Raw genomic sequence first — 16772 nt, 5'->3', positions numbered from 1 at the left:
ATACAATGAAAGTATAAAAAAAAAAAAAAAATACCATCTTTATGCACAAATATTATATGTAAGAATCATAGGGTGAAAATAATTTGATAGTCAAAAATAATTTTATATTTTTTTATTAATCGAACGCTGTTAAAGTTATTAAACTGTTATGGATTACAATAATTTTTTTTTTTAATTGTTTTTAATAGGATTAAAGTTAATTGAAATTTAATATTTAATCTGTTGTGATTAATTTTAAAACTTTTTTATTAACATTTAATCTAAATTATTTATTATTATTTCATTAATATATTAATGAATTAAAATATCTGTTCAACTGAATTAAATATTATAATTTAAATTATTTTTGTTTAAAATTTTAATCGAGCTAGGCGTATAAAGTTTACAAACTTAAGAACAAAAAATTAAATAAATTAAACCCAATGAAACTATTATTTATTACTATAATAAAAAAAAAAGTCATGACATAAATTTTATACCATATATTCACATCATGAATATGGTATGTAAATCATAATATATATTTTTATATACTGCTTTTATTTTACCCATGATAATACAGAAAGTAGATGGTTAATGAGATCATACGATTAGACTATATTCGCGTCGTGATATTCGTGGTTAAAAGCGCTTCATAACAACTCCATATACGTAGAGACAAATGTGTTATATATAATTTTCTGAAATTAATATCATTAGATTAGATTATATATAATTTATTATTTCTCATCTGACAGAGACTTGTATGGTTTTGGCTGGTGCAATTAAAATCTGAAAAAAATAAAAACAAAAATTGATGGGAAAATACATGAACAAATATGATTCCAAAATTAGATTTGTTTATTCTCATATTTAAACCAGAAGAACCCAACCCAGATTCCCATCTGCAACGGCAGCTGTTGTTATTTGCCTAAAATGATATTATATTCAGTACAGACATACATATATATATATATTTATATTTATATTCTCAATAGACCAGGAAAGCTTATTGGGAAGCTCATTGTCAACTCACTATGCAAACAGAATCGCTCCTTTCGCCTGGCCACCGCCACCCACCCGCTTCTCTTCTCATATATTTGTATATCGCCAATTTCCTAGCCAGATGCGGTGCCAGGTTCTTTACTTCTCGTCCTCTTATCTTAATTATATCTTATTTTAATTACCAATCGATCTCTCTAATCTCCATTGATTTTCCTAATTACAGACAATCATCAAACTTGTAAATTACACATCGCTATTCGTTAATCTAAACCAACTTGTTTGGTTTCTCTTCTCTAGCTACTTGGTTTACTACTGCATCGTCATTTCAGTCCATTAATGTATGCAGAATGTGGGAATTCTCTGTGGGTTTATACATGATCAACCTGTGGCCAGATTCTCTTCTCCTAGCCGCCATTTATGGTGTTGTTGAATCTGCTTCTACTGTAATCTTTGGTCCTATCATTGGACAATGGGTTGACAGACTCACATATCTAAAGGTCTGGAGTTTATGTGATCTGTTGTTTCGGCAAAAATTTGATTGGATTTTCATCGGCATGTGGGTTAATTTCCTATTTGCCCTACCAGTTCAATGTTGATCATTTACAGAATTAGCCATGAAAGCAGTGAAGAGGATGAATCTAAATGAAGATACTCATATGTTAAGTTTTACTTGCAGGTCCTAAGAATCTGGTTGGTGACCCAGAATCTCTCCTTTATTGTTGCTGGTAGTTCAGTAGTCGCGTTACTTGCGATGTCAACTCTGAAGTTCACAAATTTTACAGCATTCGTCTTGTTGATAGCATTAACCAATGTCTCTGGAGCAGTTGGTGCACTTTCTGCGCTTGCTGGTACCATTCTGATTGAAAGAGAATGGTAATAGTTACATCCAGCACTCTCAAGAGAATGAATATATCGTTTCGATTTTAGTGAAATCGAGTAGGAAGAGTCTAGTTTCATAGATGAAGAATCGGAAATATGGTTCTAATTGCTATAAATTGTAGTAAATCACATTCTGTCTGGCAAAGAAAAGGTTTGAAACAAACACTGAGGCCTCCTAATATAGTTTCTTTTTGTTTGGGTTTGAGAACTACAGGGTTGTGGTAATTTCAGAAGGAAGTTTTCCAGAAGTTCTGACAAAGATGAATTCTGTTATCAGACGAATCGATTTAACCTGCAAATTACTTGCTCCTGTTGTTGCTGGCTTTATTATCAGTTTTGTATCACTAAAAGCATCTGCCATGGTTCTTGCCCTCTGGACTACTATTACTGTCTGGGTAGAATATTGGCTTTTTATGTCTGTATATAAGGGTATTCCAGCTTTAGAAGAAAGCAGCAAGAGGAAGATCTCAAGAATTCATGCCAATACAAACGAGCCACACGAGACAGAAAACCTTCTTTCTCATGAAGAAAGCAGCTCGGAATCGAAAATAATTGAGTGGATCTCGAAAGCTCCTTTTATCAGTGCATGGACAGTTTACTTGCACCAAGAAACTGTGCTCCCTGGAACTGCACTAGCCTTGTTATATTTCACAGTCCTCAGGTGACTCACTACTCATTATCCTTTCCTTCATGAATCAAATAAAGCTTATGTTAATCAAAGTAAAAACAAAATGGATGAGTAAAAAATTGACGTTAGGAAGTGTGAGTTCTTAGTGGTGCCTTACATATATCTGTTTGTGTAGCTGTTTTTTCTTTCTTGTACTTAGGATTCTGCTAAATCTTGATTCTGACAAACAAGTTTTTCGCTAATTTCTTCTACCAGTTTCGGGACTTTGATGACAGCTACCTTAGAATGGGAAGACATACCTGCTTTTGTTATAGGAATAGCACGTGGAATGAGCGCTACAACTGGGATTACTGCTACACTGGTGTATCCGATCTTACAATCTCGTATTTCAACACTCAGAACAGGACTTTGGTCCATCTGGTCTCAGGTATAAATTAGCTTTTAAAAGACTGCTTATACTTTGATTTGCAATTACTATATCAAGAAAAGACTAAATGATCATGATAGTGAGAATTAGTGGAAGCATGGTTATTATAGCTACTATACACGTATCTGAGTACTTTTCGTTCCAATTCACATGATCGATGTTTGTGTGCAGTGGACATGCCTCCTAGTCTGTGTTTGTTCAATCTGGGTGAAAAATAATCTTGTATCGGCCTATATGCTTATGGGTGGAGTAGCAGCATCTCGGCTTGGATTGTGGGTGTTTGACTTAGCAGTCATTCAACAAATGCAGGTGTACCATAATTCTTAACACGTAAAAAGTACCAAGTCCCCTTTCGTATCTTTCTTAAATCTTAAGGGAAAATCTTACGGGAAAAGATTTTTAATACGAGTTTGTATCTTATACTTGTTAAATGTGTGCTAACAGCTTTTGCCCTTTTCCTATTTTTTTTGTCAATGATTGTTCTCTTTTTTCGTCGTTGGACAGGATCTTGTTCCTGAATCTGATCGTTGTGTCGTAGGAGGTGTTCAGAATTCTCTTCAATCTACTCTAGATTTGCTTGCCTATGTTATGGGCATAATAATCTCCCATCCACGGGTGAGTATGTCAAGTGCATCTACCCTTTACATATTATATGTATAAACTGATTGAAGATGTAAATATACAAGCACAAGCTCTGATAAGAATCAGTCCTATGAAATTACTTGTCTCGTACGTGCACCAAGCATATGGTGTTGGAAGAATCATGTATTTTCTTCTTAGTCTTATTTGGTTGAGATTTATATAACGTGTTTTGTATATATCTTCAGGATTTCTGGATGCTTAACTTGATGTCGTTTATGGCGGTAACATCAGCTGCATTGCTGTATACTCTGCATGTCAATCGTGTCCGGAAACACCTCTTCCACTTAGACAAGCTGTTGACTTTGAAAATCTTTCGATTGTTCATTACATCTTCTGAAACTTAATATTATTCCGATTGATTCATGTGTATGTATCGCCATGATCAACCCGATTTGTATCTTAAAAATAAATTATTAAACTGCTTATAATATAATTTTAAAATTAAAAATACGTTTTATGTATGTATTAAATGTATAAATTAAATTTTTTAATAAATATAATAATTGAAATTTATAATAAAATAATTTGAAAAAAAATAACGATTATAATTTTTTTAGATAGATAAATTATATCATATTATTATTAATGTATAGAAATATATAAACTTATGTTCAAAAATTAATTTTTCATAAATTCCATCTTTTTAATTCTTTTTGTCTCTCATTTTTTTTAATTTAAAAAAGTAGCAAGTAAGACATCTTTTTTATTAACTAATAATTTTCTTGTTGATTACGTCATTTACATATTCCTTTTTTTTTAAAAAAAAAAATAATAATAATTTTTAGGTTATAAGTTATATTTTAAGAAATGTAGCTTCAGCCGTACAATACGACCGAGTTTAATCCACTTCTTTAATAATGCAAAGATTAGTCATATCCGTACGCGTTTGTGCTGGTCAGAAAGCATTACATAATTTCAAACCCAACTGCTTAATTTATTAACCCATCATTGTTAACAAATTAATCCCCCCATTAATAACAATGCTTTACATATTATGGGCTTACCTCGAACTTTGATTTAATTTAAATTCAAGATTGAACTTATTTGTTTAATGCAAAAAAGAATTTCAGTTTAATTTGACAAAAATCTTAACAAAGTTTTTTTTTTTTTTTTTTTTTTTCTTAGCATAAGAATATATGTTATGATGTTAATGTAAAATATTAATACTCTTTTCAAGATATATTTTATATTTTCATGTATACAAAATATATCTAATTTACTAATTAGTAAACAAATGCATTATTGAGTATTTGACTAAATATTTAAATGTTCAAGTTTGGAACAAATTACATTTCACGTTGGTTTTTATCAAACTTAATTCATAATTGTGGAATATATTTAACTTGTTAAAAATAAATAAAACTAATTACAATACTTGCATTATATTTTAGTTGACTTAAATACATTTTCAGTTCATGTACTACTTTTTCCTTTGATTTGCTTACTGTCTCGATTTTATGTCAATTAATTCCTATACTTCAAAAAATGTTCGAATTAATTTATGTTTATTAGTGTTTACTAATAAAGTTAACAATCCTATCATGTTTCACTATTTTGGATATATGATATGTAAAAGCTCGAGATCTTAAAGAAAATGAATTTATAATTTTAAATACAGAAGCGAATAATAATGTTAGAGTTTACATTCCTTACACAGTAAATTAGAATATTCAATAGAGTTACGAGAATGTCTCTACTACAGTGGTTCATAAAAAAAAATTTAAATAAATAGATAAATGTTTTAGGAGTTAACTTCCACTAATTCTTGAAGGGGTCCGGGAGGTAAACTACTCACAACTTTCTTACTGATCGGGATCTGGATCCTGGTTCTCTTGATATGATATAGTTAATAGAATGGTGAGCTACACTAACTTAGTAAAAATATCACACTAATCACTGATACGAAAAGTATAGATTAGTAAAAAATTACAAAATAACTAATAGATCCCTTATTTTAAGTAAATTCATTTATCATGAAGAAAACTGTTTATTCCATACTTACCATTACGACTTTTTCAAAAATAAACTTATGAAAACCAATATCTATACAATTTTTTAATTTTATGTACAAGTGAACAAAAAATGATAATTTTTCTTTTTTACTTGCTTACTGGTACCCCTGGGGGTACATAGGGATGTCCCCCTACGCGTGAACTAAATATCTAAATTTATCAATTAATCGGTCGTTTCCATACCCCGTTCGGTAATGGACACCAAACATTTTATCGTCTCGATACTCTGTCCAGTATGAGGGTAAATTGTATATCCTAAACTTTTTTGGTATGATACTTTTCAGTCTCGTTCGACTAAGGTAACATTCACAGTAGGGTTCTCTATGTAGCGGAACCATCCGCTCTTTCCTAGGATACCCAGTAAATCTTTCACATAAAGATCTTCATCAACAAAACAAACACCAAGCGCATACAAATATCTCATATCATATTCACATATTAATGAAATGTCATTTATGTAAACAACATAACTTCATACCTTAATAATGAGAAACGTACTCATGGTCTTTATTTTCAACTCAGTTAATCATATAAGAATTATAATTAGATAATTAATAATGAAAAAATAATTAAATGTGATAATTTAAATCATATGACGAAACAACAAGAAATTTAGGCAATACAGGAAAATAAATAGGCAACATAGACGAGTTTAGGGTGAACATGCACTGACCAATTTTTTGGCTCAAGTAGTGACCTTAATTATTGTTAGGGTTTTTCTAGTTTTTACAAAAATATACAATTATCAATTATTAAACCTCCATTTACCGTAATAGAGAATAAGGTGAGAGATCATTACCCGGATTGATATTTTAAAATACCAAACTGTTTACTATGCCTCCTAACAGATCCCGAATTTCATGAATTTTCCTGCAAGAACCTAAAATACCCGTCATGTACCTAAAAATACCTAAAAAACTCAAAATTGGTGTTGAAAACCCTTTTCGGCCAATTTATGGGTTCCAGCACGGCGGCGTCACCGTGCTCTGGCGCTGGCTCCACCGTCCACGGTGGCTGTTTGCCTCCACCTACCTGATTTTTGCCGGTTTTACATGTATCCATGCGGAAAAATACATTAGGGGGCTTTGGTTGGCCAAAACTAATAGAAAAATCGAACCTACCGACGCGGGCTCTCCGAGTGCGGTGACTTCGCCAGTTCTCATTCGCGGCTGAGATTTCTTCTTTGGCTAACCTGCACATAAAAGGACGGTGAACAAAATGGTTAGAAAATTGCGTGAAACGAAAAATGAGAAGGGGCTCATCGGAGAGGGTTTTGGGTTTCGGTCACAGCGGCTCCACCGGATTTTACCCGCGATTTTTGACTCACTTACCGTCCATCTTGTTCTAATATGACCACATGGAGGCTTGGAATCTAATTTTGAGTGTGTAGGGAGAAATTTTACATTTTTTGACGGTCGGCGTTTTCTCCGGTGCAGCGACAATCGACCTTCTTCTCCAGCGGCTGGTCCTTCTTCTCCGGTGAGGGCACGGGGACTAGAGTTAGGATTCCCCTGCGATGCGATATTTTTATACTCATTCTGCGTCAATTTGGGCTGTCCATTCACATCAACATGGAGCGAGGAGAGCTGCCTGATCGTAGCCTGTTTAGGCCAATTGCGTGAGCAAATATGGACCATTCATCACAATTAATCTCGTCTATCCGATTGCACATAAGGAAGGAACAAATCTGAGGTGTTCATGCGCGCGAGATCGAACTTGGACCGTCGAATTGCTGGGCATGCAGATCGCCCATGTGGTGCTGATGTCAGCGTGTTTTGCCACGTGACGTGCTTTGATTCATCGGGGCTGCTGACTAGGCCGTCCCACATGATCAAATTCTTTTTTTTTTATTTTGACTTCCTGTTTCTAATTTTTCTTTCAAAAGCATCCAATGAACTCAAATTTTCACACATTTTCTCCAAAACTGCTCATAACCGATTTTTCTCAAATAATTTAATAAAATTAAATTATAAATAATTTTTTAATTATTTTTATAATTACCAAAATTGATTTAGAGTTAAAATTTGAGGTCAGGTATTACATGATATTACTAAGTTGATTAATGTTCGTTTTATATACTATAATATACATGTCGTCTCACATAATATTTGATATGATGAAAATTTTAAATAATATTTATATTAGTTGAAAAATAAAAAATATATATTTTCTATTTCTTTCTTCTAAAACTATTTTATTTTCTTTTATTTTCATTCTCTTCAAATATAAAGATAATTATATTACAAAAAAAAAAGTAAAAATTAATAAACTATCTATTCATTAACTTCTGTATACCCTTTATTTAGAAGTTTATATTGATTCAGGATGATATCTGATTAGGGTGGATCAGGACTAAATTGAGATAAAAAAATCTCTAATTTGTGGACTAAAGACAGAACATATTAAATTTAATTTAGTCCATTTTTAAATTTAAAGTTATTCTAGAACTCAAATAAATCATTTTAAGATAGTTGGGTTTCTAGTTTCTCAGCTGACTTGTTTGGAGAGAGAACATTTGATGTTATTTTGTAGTTGAGCAATGAAACCCTCGCTTCCTCTATTTACTCTTTAGAAGAAGGTGAAATCTTTATATTTATGCCTATCAATCCATCATAACTTAAAGATTGCCTCATTTTGGGCCCTTATTCTTCTTTATGAGATTCATATCCCATTTTTAATACTTTAACTTTGTTATTAAACTTGCATAAATCCTCTACCATACCTTTTTTTTTTCTTATTCATAAGAACCACCCAAATTTGAGACTTACTTTTTGTTTTAAAACCATTCATACCCAAATAGTAAGTCTAATAAAAGCAACAACAGTAATAACAAGTGACAGGTGTTGGAGCTGAGACCTAGGTGTGACCGAGTGTAATAACTAAAAAAAAAGGGGAGAGAAGATCTTGGCGTGTATGTATATATGGGTATATGGAGATGGTTGGAGTGAAACGGTGCCGTTTGGAGAAGGGAAGGGGGAAACGACGTCGTTTAGAGAAGAGGAGGAGGAAACAACGTTGTTTGGAGGAAACGACGTTGTTTGGAGGAAACAATGTCGTTTGGTGATAATGAGGAGGAGGAAACGACGTCTTTTAGGGGAGAGAGAGTGAACGATTAGGATAAGGCAGGATGGACGGACAGGATGGGATACAGGTGGGGTATAAATAGGAGACGGGAAGGAAAGAAAAAAAAAAGAGAAAAAATGAGGGAAAGGAAAGAAAAAAAAAGAAGAAAAAACAGAGAAGGGAGAGAACGGGGAGGAAAAAGAAAAAGAAAAGAGAAAGCACAGAGGAGAGAGAGTGGGGAGGGAAAAGAAGGTTCGAGAAAGAGAGAGAGAGGAGCCGAAGCGGAGAGGAACGAGAAAGGAGAGAGAAGAAGAAAGAGGACGGCGACGGTGCAATCAGCAGGAGGAAGGAAGAGGGAAATGGGAGGTACAGTAATTTTAAGTTTCATTTTAGTTGATGTGGATTTGAAAACTTGCCGTAGGTGGAGGAGTTGGTATGACTGGGAGTGGAGGTGTGCGGAGAAGACCATGGAAGGAGAAATAAGAAGAAGTGTGGTGTGGGAGAGAGGCCTGTGAGGGATAAGTGAGGTTGTTTGTGAGCGGGGGCGCATGGAGGAGATTAGGCCGCGGGAGGAGAGGAAGGAAGGACTGCGATGTGTGTGAGTATGGTCTGTGAGGGAGATGAGATGTGGTGTGTGAGCGGGGGCGTATGGAGGAGGCTGGGTCGCGGGAGGAGAGAAAGGAAAGAGTGCAGTGTGTGTGAGCGCGGGCTATGAGGGAGAGGAGTTGGTGAGTGTGAATGGAGGCGCATGGAGGGGGGCCGCAGGAGGAAAGAAAGGGAGATGTGTGGTGTGTGAGTGAGGTTCATGAGAGGGAAAGGATGTGGTGTGAGTACGAATGGAAGTTTGCGGAGGGGACCATGGGAGGAGATAGAGGTGGTTTCGGGATTTGAGAGTGGAATAGTTAGAGTAGGCCGTGGAGGGGGAAAGAAGAAGAGATTTGGCGAGTGAGGAGGATATGTGTAAGGGAGGAAGTAGTGTGTATGGATGTAGAAGATTTGGGAGGAGGAAAGGGAGGCCGTAGACCGTGGGAATGAAGTGTCGGAATAGAGGTGTGGGGGTTCTCTGTGTAGGGAGAGGGGATGAGTGGTGTAGCTGTATGGTGTGAGAGTATGGGTTGTATGTAGGTTGGTATAATTGTTGTAAATGTGATAGTTTTTAAGAGAACGTTATAGGTATGAGTGTGTGAAGTGTTAGTGCGTGTCTTATGCACGGACATGATGATATCGTGTTGAGTTGGTAGCATCGGGGGACGCCGATATTAGTTGCCGCTACCTAGAAAAAGTAAGTTGATTGCCGATAGTGGTGATGGTCGGGGGACTTCGACAGGAAGGGGTTTGGTCGCCGATATTGGTGACAGGAAAGAATGGTATATGGGTGTGTGCGTGGCTTATTAGGGGTCGAGGGATAGGCAGTTTGTTGGTGGTCGCCGATACTAGTGACGGGTAGGAATGGTATCTGTGTGTGTGACCTATTAGGGATCGAGAGATAAGCGGTTTATTGGTAGTCGTCGATACTGGTGACGGGTGGGAATGGTATCTGTGTGTGTGTGTGTGACCTATTAGGGGTCGAGAGATAGACGGTTTATTGGTGAGCGCTGACACTGGTGACAGGTGAGAATGGTATATGTGTGTGTGTGTGGCCTATTAGGGGTCGAGAGATAGGCAGTTTATTGGTGATCGCTGATACTAGTGACGAGTGAGAGTATTTATATGGTTAGGGGACATCGAGGGGCGGTCACAATTAACATGCATTATTTTTTTAAATTACCAAGGATAGGTATTAGGTTAAATAGGTGGAATACATATAGGACCTCTAAGTTCCCTATTGTTGTATATGATGCCTGTAACTTAATTTTTACTGTACTGAGTTATATATACTCACTCCGTATCATTTACAGATGGAGTCGGGATCGGAGTTGCTGATTTTCGAACCTAGCAGATAGAGGAACAAGGCAATAATGTTTTCATCAATTGACATGATTGAGTGTGTAATAATTAGTAGTAGTGTAGATAGTGGGTCTGCTGGGAGTTTGTGAAATTATCATTCACTGTAATATTTCATGTAGGGTTGCAAGTTTATTGTGATTTTGACTAATAAATTTGCGGTAAGGTTTCTATGTTTGTGGTGGATTTAGAATGACACTTTCGTGTGTGATCGCGAAATTATTTTAGACTACGTCCTTAAAAAAAAAAAAGGGACGTTACACCGAGTGCCAAATGGCATCAATTAGAGCTAAAACTTGAGTGTGAGTGTGAATGTGAGAAAAGGAGGAGTTAGGAGAGGATGTGCGAGTTATAGCTAGTAAAGAGGACCTGAGTCACTTGTCTATTTGAGTCTTGAGGCATAAGGAGACAAGGAGTGATGAGAGGATGACGTGAGTTTGACTAAGGTGAGTATGAGGATGAGAGAGAAAATGCTACATAAGGAGAGTTAAAGAGAAGTAGTGAGGAGAGTTGAAGAGGAGAGACATGATTTATATTGGAGTCGGAGTTGTGGGAATAATGAATATTAGGGTTTTTATTTTTTTTGGCCAATTCGTGCTAGGAATAGGGTAGTTTCGGTTCATTCTGCCATGGATTAATGATAAAAAATAAAATAATTCAGTTCAATTTAGTTCAGATTGAATAAATCAGTCCAATCAAGTTTTCTAATCTAAACTAGGATTTACACACTACTACTCTTATTGTTCTTCTAATCCTTCATCCTCGATCTTCTTCTTCTTTAATCATCATTTGTATCCATGTTATTCAACCCCACAAATACTTTCAACACTAGAATTTAACATCTTTTGATTAGTTTATGTTAATAAAATCTAACATAATAGAGCTAAAAAATAAATATAAATATTATATAAAGCAAAACGAATTAATTTTAAGAAAAATTATTTTCTATTTCGAACACAAACATAAATTATCTGCAAACTTTTCAGGGAGAAATTATATGTAAATTAAAATAAAAATACATATTAGGTAAGATGAAGTAAAATCAATTAAATAAATTAAAATAAGCATGGAGACCAAAAAAATCCACCAACTCATTTTCAACCCTCTCTCTCTCTCTACACGTACCCTTCTTATCTATAAGTACGGCATTTATATATATATTATATAGTATTTTTTTTAATGGAGACATTTATTTATTTTATTGGAATTTAATTAAATTAAAAAAGTAATGATTTTTTTTTTTTTTTGTCAATATGCACGTACCATCCGCACTCGAATCTGTCCTTCCTCACATACCTTCTTCACCAAATGGAGATGAGTCTTTTGTTACCGATAAGACAATGACTTCCTAAATTACTAATTTGCCCTCCAAAATTTCCTTCTCTTCCTCTCGTCCTTGCTGTCCTTTCTCCGTACGGTACCACCATTTTCACCTGTAATGACCTAATTACCCTTCTTTTTTCCCCTTTTCCAATTCTCTTTTTCTCTCCTTTTTTTTTTTTTTTTCTAACCCAATTAATTTAGTAATCCCTTCTTGGGTCCGTTTTCAGAAAATAATTATGCAAGGGGGAAAAATTTATTATTCAACAAAAAAATAGTTAAATATTATGTTAATGAAATAAAATGGGAACTGGAGAAGGGTAAATTTGTAAACAGAGAAAGACAACCATTAAACAAGCAAGGATATTTTTGTAATTTGACCATTCTTCTTCTTCTTCACTCCCTCTTCAACTGCTCAGTATTTTCTGTTAACGGTTACTTCAATACCTAAAAAGATCATTTCCTCACCTCCTGAAATTTACGACCTACTCTTCTCGATTAATTCTTGAAGGTACGATGAAGAGGCAAAAGTCCATAATACTTGTTAACCCCTTTGATCTCCTTTCTGATGAAATCGTCTTCATTATCCTAGATTTCCTCAATCAAAACCCGGTTGACAAAAAATCCTTCTCCTTAGTATGTAAATCGTTTTACTCCATTGAATCCAAGCACCGCAAAACCCTCAAACCTCTCCGTACAGAGCATCTTCCGAGAGTCCTTGTTCGGTATCCAAACGTTACCCACCTAGATCTCACTCTATGCCCTCGTGTCATTGATAATTCGCTATGTGTTATAGCGAGTACCTGCAAATCGACGATCCGTTCAATCGATTTATCGCGGTCTGCGTTCTTTTCAAATTCTGGGCTGACCAGTTTGACAATGAATTGCAAGAATCTGGTAGAGATTGATCTGTCCAATGCAACCGAGCTGGGGGATATAGGCGCCAAGGCTTTGGCGCAGGCGAAGAATCTGGAGAAGCTGTCGTTGGCTAGGTGTAAGCTGATTACTGATATGGGTGTTGGTTGCATTGCGGTTGGGTGCAGAAAGCTGAGGGAGATTAGCTTGAAGTGGTGCTTGGGTGTTGGCGATTTGGGCGTTGGTTTGATTGCTGTTAAGTGTAAGGAGATTCGTAGTTTGGATCTCTCTTACCTACCGGTAATTCTTTGCTGCTTCTTTTCTTTTAGGACGATTAGCTTGTTCGTTTGTGATTGTGATATTATTTTCCCCTGTGGATTACATCTTTTATTCCTTTTGTACTGAGTTGGATTTTGAGTTTTCTTTTGCGTTTTTCGGCCGTAAGATAAAGGGGTTTCTGACAAGTGTTCAACCAATTGTTTTCATTAGTTTCATGGCTCTGAGTTAATATGCTATTGTCTTTAAGCTTTTTCACCCAAGGTAATTGTGACAGTTATGGTTTATGGGTTCATTCAATTTCTGCTGCGGATTGTTTTGGAATGTTTCTATATTTGTTAAGCTTGAATTGATCTGTTCTTTTTCTTTTTTTCTTATTAGTGAAACAGACCTTTTAGAATTGCCCGTAAAATTTACTTTTTCCTTTATATTTTTACTTTGTGCAGATTTCAAATAAATGTCTACCGGACATCTTGAGATTACAGTACCTAGAAGACCTGGTTTTAGAAGGATGCTTTGGTATTGATGGTGATAGCCTTGCGCTTTTCAAGAATGGGTGCAAATCACTTAAGGTATATATTTTTCAGGAGGTTGATGTTTCCTATTCCTGTTGCTTGCAAAAGTGAAGATGGCATCTTAAGAAATTTGTTCCATTTCCGGTTTTTTTTCTTTTTTTTTTTCATCTACAGGATTAGAAGTCTCTTGATAATCCATAGTGATCTGTTTGGCATGGAAATAGAAAGAAGTTAATCTGGCGGCTTTTAATGTTTATCCTGTCAGGTCTTGGCATTATGAACCTCTTGCATGATATTGATTTCTCCATGCATGTTTCATGTATTGTCCAGCCAATGTTACTCGGTTAACATGAAAATTCTTCACATAGTGGCCATGAAAAGTTCTACTCTGTTTTAACTTACGTCTTCATATATTGGTTTGTTGTGTTTGACAGAAACTTAATATGTCGAGTTGCCAGAACATTGGTCATATTGGTTTGTCTTCCCTTATAAGTGCTGCTGGATGTTTACAGCAACTCACCTTAGCATACAGCACTCCTGTAAGTGTTTGATCTTTCCCAGTCTCAAATGGTTCATTTACTCGATTTATTTCTTACAATATTGTGCTGCTCCTTGTTCAGGTCACTCTTGAAGTTGCTGATAGCTTGAAGAAACTTTCCATGTTGCAATCTATCAAGTTAGACGGCTGCCTGGTTACTTGTGAGGGACTGAAGGCTATTGGAGTTGGATGTGTCTCATTAAGGGAGCTGAGCCTAAGTAAATGTTCAGGGGTGACTGATGAAGGCCTCTCTTTTGTGGTAACAAAGCATAGAGAACTGAAGAAACTAGACATCACATGTTGTCGGAAACTAACTGATGTTTCCGTTGCTCACATTTCAAATTCATGCACTGGCCTCACTTCCCTGAAGATGGAAACATGCACCCTGGTTAGCAGAGAAGCCTTTGTCCTTATTGGACGGAGATGCCATTTTCTTGAGGAGCTTGACCTAACAGATAATGAAATTGATGACGAAGGTTTTCCTTTACTCAAATGTATGGAAGCTAGCCAGGACTACTGCATCAGTTCCTGTACTTATGTTTCTTCTTCTTTTGCAGGTCTGAAGTCCATCTCCAGATGTTCCAGACTTTCCACCTTAAAACTAGGAATATGCTTAAATATAACCGATGAGGGGTTGATTCACATTGGCATGTTCTGTTCAAAACTTCGTGAGATTGATCTCTACAGGTTTTCATTCAAAACCCTCAATTCAAATTGTCCTTATTAGTTATTGAGGTGATTGAACCAACAACTGACAATAAATATCTACTTCCTTGTGGTTACCTTTCCAGATCTGTAGGAATAACAGATTTAGGTATCTCAGCAGTTGCTCGGGGTTGCCCTAGACTTGAGGTGATAAATATAGCCTACTGTAAGGACATTACTGATAGGTCCTTGATATCAATGTCAAAATGCCTGCGGTTGAAAACTCTTGAAAGTCGAGGCTGCCCTCTCATCACTTCTTTAGGCTTGACAGTGATTGCTGTGGGATGTAGGCAACTTACTAAGCTCGACATAAAGAAGTGTCACAATATAGATGACGCTGGGATGCTTCCGCTCGCTCACTTCTCACAAAACCTCAGACAGGTGCAGTGATACTTGTTCACTTTGATACTTTTTAGCTTTGTTAACCAGATAGAAAGCAAAGATGTAGAGGTTGATTCTCTCTTTTCTTTGCAGATTAATTTGTCTCATAGCTCAGTAACAGATGTGGGACTCTTATCACTGGCTAGCATCAGCTGTCTACAAAGCATTACTATCTTGAACCTAAAGGGCTTGACTCCAGGTGGACTGGCAGCTGCATTGTTGGCGTGTGGAGCATTAACAAAAGTGAAGCTCCAGGCCTCTTTCAAATCATTGCTCCCTGTCCAACTTCTTGAGCATTTGGAAGCACGTGGTTGTACATTTCAGTGGAGGGATAATGTATTTCGGGTATGTATGTGCTCACCCACATCATCTCGTATCTTTTGATGTGTTTACTTTTTTCTTTTTCTTTTCTTCTTTTTGCATTTTTTATCTAGGGGGTGGGGGCAAGGGAGGGGGGATCTTGGGGATAATAAATAAAACTATAAAGGGTGGGGGCAAGGGAGGGGGGCACTTAGGGATAATAAATAAAACTCTTGCACTGTACAGAGAACGAAATTACTGGTCCATGCCAGGATGATAGCCTTAAATTTCTAGATGATTTCTCTATTTCTTACACTTTTCATATTAAGGATAAAAAAGTATATTTGCCCAGATACTCCATCCAACCAAGAGAGTAAAACCACTCACTTTCAAAAACTGCTGGAAAGCTCCTAAGAGAGTCCCAAAAAGTGTAATCATTTCCTGGTCAAAATGCTAGGTGGAGAAGTAATTGCAAGTTGAGCCTGATCATTCGGATCCGTCAATTTAGTATATGATCACACATAATTGCTTATGGGACTGACAAAACGATTTGATGGACAGGCTGAGTTGGATGTCAAGTGCTGGAAAATGCAGTTGGAAGATGTTGCGCAGTAGAGAGATTCTAAAGGTGTTATATGCTGAGGCCAGAAGGTCCTGTTCTCTCTTGCCGGCTAAAGTAGATTCCCGCTCTGAATCAGGCAAAGTCTGTGGAATTTTGAGAGTTTAAGATGACCTTCATGTTTCCTTTATTTGATTCAATAGATTGATGGATAAAGTAGGTTAGCCTGTTAAGATTGTCTTTGTAGAAACACGCTTGTATTTTGAAAGTTTCCGTGAAATGTGTCCAAGAACTAATGGAGACAGGTTTCTTCAGACATAACTGAATTAGTTTTAGAATATGTCCATATCATACATCAAATTGAGTCAGCAGGAAATAGGAATATCAGCCTTGTAATAATCAGTAAACGGAAGTTTGTAAAGGAAAGTTTTTATTTTGTTTGCGACGAGGCTTCCACTAACTTCCTGTTTCTGGGTTTTATTTTATATGATTTGCAGCGAATATTGGAGGTGAATAATTCAAGCCAGCCGTAGAAGTTCTCTGGGTCTTTTTAATAGAAACAATAGGATCATATATAAAGGCTTAATTGTAGAAAAAACTCTCTCACTTTTTTTATTCTTTTCAATTTGGTTTTCTAATCTCTCAATTGTTTGTGTTTAGATTTTAAAATAAAAGGGGGTTTGTTTAATTGTTGGTATTTTTCATGGAAAGTTTCTGGTTATTTTGAATATTTGATAATTATAT

General features: G+C 35.8%; 2 protein-coding genes across 3 annotated transcripts; both read left to right on the top strand.

The window, feature by feature from the left end:
- The first annotated feature begins 451 nt into the window (after window positions 1-451).
- Window positions 452-4010, top strand: LOC110822701 (solute carrier family 40 member 2-like). Of its 2 annotated transcripts, XM_088209101.1 has the most exons (9): window positions 452-1117; window positions 1208-1222; window positions 1331-1481; window positions 1661-1857; window positions 2078-2524; window positions 2747-2918; window positions 3090-3227; window positions 3423-3533; window positions 3746-4010. In XM_088209101.1, exons 1-9 carry the CDS (start codon window positions 1017-1019, stop codon window positions 3902-3904), a joined length of 1491 nt encoding a protein of 496 aa, XP_088065227.1. In that variant the 5' UTR covers window positions 452-1016; the 3' UTR covers window positions 3905-4010. The 2 variants fall into 2 exon arrangements, with proteins under 2 accessions (XP_088065227.1, XP_088065228.1); XM_088209102.1 differs by lacking the exon at window positions 1208-1222 and having other exon boundaries at window positions 456-1117.
- An 8305-nt stretch (window positions 4011-12315) lies between these two features.
- LOC110822891 (RNI-like superfamily protein) lies at window positions 12316-16473 on the top strand. Its single transcript, XM_088209851.1, has 8 exons — window positions 12316-13054; window positions 13477-13602; window positions 13980-14084; window positions 14166-14559; window positions 14641-14770; window positions 14875-15169; window positions 15263-15514; window positions 16031-16473. The coding sequence occupies exons 1-8, from the start codon at window positions 12416-12418 to the stop codon at window positions 16082-16084; spliced, it is 1995 nt and encodes a 664-aa protein (XP_088065977.1). The 5' UTR covers window positions 12316-12415; the 3' UTR covers window positions 16085-16473.
- The last annotated feature ends 299 nt before the right edge of the window (window positions 16474-16772 follow it).

Source organism: Carica papaya, chromosome 8 (assembly GCF_054855325.1).
Source record: "Carica papaya isolate Zhongbai chromosome 8, ASM5485532v1, whole genome shotgun sequence".
In the NCBI taxonomy this organism is placed as follows: Eukaryota; Viridiplantae; Streptophyta; class Magnoliopsida; order Brassicales; family Caricaceae; genus Carica; species Carica papaya.
This window is presented reverse-complemented; position numbering and strand designations above follow the sequence as displayed.